Raw genomic sequence first — 5,732 nt, forward strand, 5'->3', positions numbered from 1 at the left:
GGTAGCTGCCTCTAGCACCTCTCTCCTCTCTCTGTCACGTGAGTACCTCCGTGGCCACCCCCCGGGTGCCTCCATGGACAGAGACCCTTCACTCCTCCCTACAGCCTGGTACTGAGTGAGAACTGCTGCTTCTGTGTCCAGCAGGAAAGATCTAGGTTTTGTTTCTGTGTTGGCTTCCCCCTGCATGCCTCACAGTGCTCTCCACTCAGCCTGAGCTGCAAGGTCTCCGTTCCTTTTTGGAGACAGGTTGCTTTGGCTGCTTTGTTTTCCCGCTCTTTCAGCCCTTCGGGAGACTGATGCTTTTTCCCAGCCTAGGAGAACGATCCCACAGCCAAAGCCTTTGACTTGTTGCAACCCATAGCTCTGCTCCATTCACCTGCCTGCATAAACCACCCCACACTCACCATGAGACACGTGAGCTGAGCCTGGATGCTGGTTCCTTGTCTCCGTTTGCCATGGACACTACAGGTGGGGTTCATACGTTTCTGGTGCCACCCAAGATGCCTCAGGGCATCAGATACAACAGGGGACCTATGGCCACCCTGTCAGTGGCTGGAGGTGAGGTGGGCTGCACTTCTGGCACTCAGTGGCTGTGACTGGCGTTTGTCCTCTCACTCAGGTCTGTGCCTGATTTTGCTCTTAGCCCATCTCCAGAGATCCCAGCGCCTCCCAGTCTTCCAAAGTACATATATTTACAATAAGCACTTCAAAGTCAGAGTGGAAATATACTGGAAAACCTTCCCTGTTGTAGCTAAGATCTAAATCAATTAGAAACAAGCTCAGAGTTAAATGCGGTAAGCTGCTCGGTCTGATAGGAGAGCGTTTGCAGAGGGACCAGGGTAAGGGAAACCTTTTGCCTCCGCTGGCCTGGTTTATCTGCGTGCAAGCCCCCAGCTCTACCAGTGTCCTGTGGAGCTGGAGCTGGAGCTCCCCAGGACCCCAAGGCCCCAGCGAGGAGGGGTCCCGGTGCCCGCCAGCGGGCTGGACCCTTGCCAGCCCAGGCTTCACTGGGCGCCCCAGGTTTCCCTGGGGCCTCTCCTGGTCTGCGGCAGGGAGCACCCATGGAGCGCTCCGGGGAGGGCCAGAGGAGGCCGAGGGGCAGGAGGCAGGGTGGGTGCGGGATGCGGCCCCGCGGCGGGAGCTGATGGGGGCCGGAGGGTGCCCGGGCGGGGGAAACCGGAGGTTGCCGGAGGGAGGCGGGCGGAGGGGACGGGAGCAAGAGGGGGCGGCGGGCGGTGCCGGGCGCTCCGGTGAGGCGGGGGCCGCCGCAGTCCCCGCCCGCCCGCCCCGCCGGGAGGGGCCAAACGCCGCCGCCGCCGCCGCAGAGCCGCCGCCGGGGCGCGCCGGGCGATGCCGCGCCGGGCCCGGGGCCGCCGCCGGGGCCCCGCCGCTACCGCCGCCGCCGCCGCCGCCCTGCCCCGGCGCCCCGGGGAGTCGCCCGAGGTAAGCGCGGCCCGGGCGGGGGGCGGCGGGCTGCGGGCCGCGCCGGGCCCCACTCCTCGGGTCGGGCCCCCACGGCCGGCGGGCAGGGCCTGCCCCATCCCGGGGGGGTGCTTGGGACGGGCAGGGCCGGGGGCGTCCGTGTGCCCGGGCGCCCCGAGGGGACGCAGCCCGCCGTGGGATGCGCTTTGCCGTGGCGGGAGGCAGCGGAGTGGGATGGCCCCGCTCCGAGCCCGGGGCGGGCGTGGGGACCGGCAAAGCCCCTTTCGTCAGGTGGGGCAGCGGCTGGGCTGCGGGCGGACAGCCCCGGCCCCTCCGAAGGCTCGGCGAGGCCGTGGGGTGAAGTGCAGGAGAGACCCCAGCTGTGTAGCACACTCCAGCTGTGCCACATCCAGCAGATCCCCCGTGCCCGCCGGCCTCTCATCTCTCCCCCTTGGAGGCAGCCGGGTCTGGCAGGCTTAGGCTTCACTGCCTCCCTCAACGTGCCAGGATGTTTCTGGGTCCAGAGATGAACGACCGTGCCGGACACCTGCTCCCCTGGCCAAAAAGCAGGAGCTCAGGTAGATTGCACCCCGTGCCGTCAGTGTCAGCATCAGGAGCATCAGTACACGGGGGTGACCGTTAACCACATGGCCTCCATCCTGCTCCCGAGCACTTGCTCCATGGTCAAGTGCCACCCACGCGCTGCCCGCCCGGTGACCAGGATGGTGGTCATGGGCCAGGTGTGGCTGAGCAGGCTCTGCGCAGACAGCCATCGTGCAGCGCTGTGCCACACAGTCAGCAGGCCAGCCTCATCCTCCATTTCAGCCGGGGGGCTGGCTCCCCTCCAGAGCAGCTGCCGAGCCCTGCCTGGTGAGGCCCCGGCTCCGTCCTCCCTCCATCTCTGGCAGCAGCTGCCCGCAGCTGTGCTTGGCCAGGGGGAGGGAGCCTGACAGCCCCGCTGCTGTCCGAGGCAGGCAGGGTGCTTTTGGGGGCCGTGCTTTGCTCTGCCCCAGCCTGGGAAAGCTGAGCGTCCAGCTGAAATTGAGGTCCGGTTGCAGAGCTCCTTGTGTCCTGGCACTGCTTTTCCTTGCTTTCAGTTTATCGCGCTGGGGCAGGGTGGGCATGGGCAAACAGCTGTAGGCACAGCTCACGGCGAGCGTGAGGATGAAGGAAGCTGAAGATGTTGGTCTGATTTTTTTTTTCCCCTCCCACCCCTCAGGACAGCCAGGCTAAAAATAATTCTTTGCCTCATGCTGTGCATGAAAATAAGGGAGACTAAAAAGAGCTGTCCTGGATCGTAGCAGTTAAGGACCTGCTTGGGTTAAAAATATAGATATGGTCTTGTGTGCCATGGGGTGGAGAATATAACCAGTGCCACTGGCTGGGAAATCCCATGGAAAATAAGGGATGTACCCTTCACATGGCCGAGGCTAACCAGCGTGGTGAGCTACTGGAAGAGGCAGTAGCATCCTGAGTGCTTGAAGGCTGTCCAGGCTGCCCCACCATACCCCCATGTGCAGCCTAGGAGCTGGGTTTCAGCCAGCATGTGCCACCAGGATGGCCTGGCCAGGAGCCTCAGGAGCACTTCAGCTAGGAGTCTGAGGGTTTGGAACAAACCGGGCACAGAGGGTGGGAGAAGAGTCTGTGAGCCCTCCCACCATCTTTCAGTCGTCCACAGTTGTTGGGGAGAGAGGGACAGAAGGGGGCCCCAGTGTGGGGATGGGGAATCCCAGCAACTCCCTGACGGCCCTGCCTGTTCCTCTGTGCAGGATGGTTCCCCCACCACCTGTCAGCAAGCCTCACGTGTGCCTCTCCACTGTGCTCATCATGACCAGCCTCGTCCTCATGGATGCCTACCTGGTGGAGCAGAGCCAGGGCTCCAGGAAGCTGGGCATCTGTGTCATGGTGGCAGTGGGTGACGTGTGCTTCCTGCTGGTGCTCCGCTACGTGGCCATCTGGGTCGGGGCAGAGGTAAAGACAGCTAAGCGGGGCTACGCCATGATCCTCTGGTTCCTGTATGTCTTCGTTCTGGAGATCAAGGTCTACTTTGTATACCAGAACTATAAAGCTGACCGGAAAAGCCTGGATCTCATAGCCCGCAAAGCACTGACCTTGCTGCTCTCCATCTGCATCCCAGCCCTCTACGTGTTGTTGGTGGCCACGGAACACATGGAGTACGTCAGGACATTCAAGAAGAAAGAAGATCTCCGCAACCGCCTCTTCTGGGTCATTGTGGACATGCTGGATGTGCTGGACATCCAGGCCAACCTGTGGGAGCCCCAGAAGAAGGGGCTGCCACTCTGGGCCGAGGGCATCATGTTCTTCTACTGCTACATCTTGCTCCTCGTCCTCCCTTGTGTGTCCCTCTGTGAGATCAGCATGCAAGGGATCGGCATCATGCCGCACCGGATGATGCTGTACCCCATGCTGAGCATGCTCACTGTCAACATCACCACCATCTTCATCCGAGGCAGCAACATGATCTTCTTCAGGGACGCCCGGGTCTCCAGCATCTTCATGGGCAAGAACATGCTGGCCATTGGGCTGAAGGTCTGTACGTTTGTGCAGTACCAGCGGCACCGGCACCACACGCCCCCGGGGCCGGACCTTGCCCTGCAGCACAGTTCCCAGGCCCAGCCCTCCCCGGGGCTGCACAAGTCCCGGGACCAGCCCGCCTGCCCTGAGGAGCTGGCCCAGGACAACACGTGACAAGCCAGCAGGAGCCACAGCCTGGGCACCACCACACCTGGCTGTACCTGCATACGTGAGGTGGGCTGCTGGGCTCCCCACCTGGACAGTGGGCAACGACCCTGCTCCCTCCCTCCCTGGGTGAAGCTGCTCCAGTCCCCGAGGGTGGCACGATGAGGGCCACCCCCCGTAAGGCCACAGAGCAGTTTGGGACCTCAGCACCCCACCGAGTGAGACGGGCAGTGGAGCAGAGGAGGCCATGTTTGCCTGCCACACGCCATGTCTGGCTGGGGCCAGGCAGCCCTACCCTGCGCCGGGCTCCCCCCATCAGCGCTCCCCGCGCAGCGCTGCCCTCTGGCCAGCCAGGGCTCAGGCCATGGTGGCTGCATGGGGACACTGCGGGTCACCCGCTCTGCTGTTGGGGTTGGCCCTGGCTCCAGCTCAGTGTTTGTCAGCAGCCTGCTCCCTCCTGCCTGAGCCGGGGTCCCCCCCATCCTGGGGGAGCGAGGTCCGGACCTTCCCCTGCCTGTCACCCCTCAGCCAGCTGCGAGCCCGGGGGAGACCAGAGGGGGTGACTGTCCTTTTTTTGTATCTCCCTCTTTGCAATAAAAGACCTGAGCCCTGCAGCCTTCTCCTGTCTGTGTCCCTGCCAGCAGGAAGGTCCCCCCAGCTCCCATGGGTGCCTGTCCCTCGCATGCCTGGATGTCCAGCTGCAGAACACATCTGGGATGGGGGAACTCGCTCAGTGACAGCCCAGGCCTGGGGAGAGCATCCCAGACACCTGGGTCTGAAGCCATTCCTCCTGGCCACCACTTAGGAGAGGCAGGTCCTTGTGAGTCTGGTGGGCTCTGAGGGTGGCACTGGGGGGGTATGTGTAGAAGCTTTGTCAGCCACCGCTGCCTGTGCAACCAGCTGCAGTTACATCAACTGGTGGCAACCATTGGGCTTGGCTGCCCTCCCCAGGGACACCCTTAACATCCCCACACTCCACCTGGAGGGACACCAGAGCAGGTCTGGCAGAGACACACAGCTGGGACAGCACTAGAAACAGAAGGAAAATAACCCAACTCCTTGAGGCTGGGAGGCCGTGGGGAAGAGCAGCTTCCCTGGCAGTAGAAAGTTCTGGAGATGGTGGAAGCGTCTCCTCCTGTTGGAGCTGGTGTTGCTGTGCTGCCACCTGTCCCAACGCCCAGTGCCACAACACTGGCTGCGTTGGGCAATGCCCCAGGGCTTCCCCCGGCTGACAAAGCTTCTGCACATACTTGAGGCCAGTAGAGTTGCTCCTCACCTGAACAGAAGCAGGTGACACCCTAGGAAGGACATCCTTGCAGGCAGGCAAGCCTGCACGAAGGAGCCATTTGGTTTCAGAGGGGCAGGAGGGGAAAGAAGGACCACTTTGGGGGTGGGTGAGGTTTGCTCCTTGCTGGGCAGGGCCTACCAGCAACTGGGGATGGGGACACATGGACTCCAGAATGCTGCTCCCACACAGCCCCTCAGGAAGGCCCTGGAGCAGTGACACAGGGGTGAGCCACCTCCAGCCTGTCCCAGCCCCAGCCTTCTTCCCTTCTCGCACTGAAGTACAGATGGAGGTTTGTTCAACTTCGGATTAAAAAGCGAGAGCA

General features: G+C 62.6%; 1 protein-coding gene across 2 annotated transcripts; it reads left to right on the top strand.

The window, feature by feature from the left end:
• Positions 1-4,723, top strand: LOC134513781 (transmembrane protein 121-like). Of its 2 annotated transcripts, none has more exons than XM_063330949.1 (2): positions 1-38; positions 3,192-4,723. In XM_063330949.1, the coding sequence occupies exon 2, from the start codon at positions 3,193-3,195 to the stop codon at positions 4,129-4,131; it is 939 nt and encodes a 312-aa protein (XP_063187019.1). In that variant the 5' UTR covers positions 1-38; position 3,192; the 3' UTR covers positions 4,132-4,723. The 2 variants fall into 2 exon arrangements, with proteins under 2 accessions (XP_063187019.1, XP_063187018.1); XM_063330948.1 differs by lacking the exon at positions 1-38 and adding an exon at positions 1,329-1,443.
• The last annotated feature ends 1,009 nt before the right edge of the window (positions 4,724-5,732 follow it).

The sequence above is a fragment of the Chroicocephalus ridibundus genome, chromosome 3 (assembly GCF_963924245.1).
Source record: "Chroicocephalus ridibundus chromosome 3, bChrRid1.1, whole genome shotgun sequence".
Lineage (NCBI taxonomy): Eukaryota > Metazoa > Chordata > Aves > Charadriiformes > Laridae > Chroicocephalus > Chroicocephalus ridibundus.

Bases quoted from the DNA above. Each gene is read 5' to 3' on its own strand.
- LOC134513781 (XM_063330949.1), top strand. From the start codon at position 3,193: ATGGTTCCCCCACCACCTGTCAGCAAGCCTCACGTGTGCCTCTCCACT.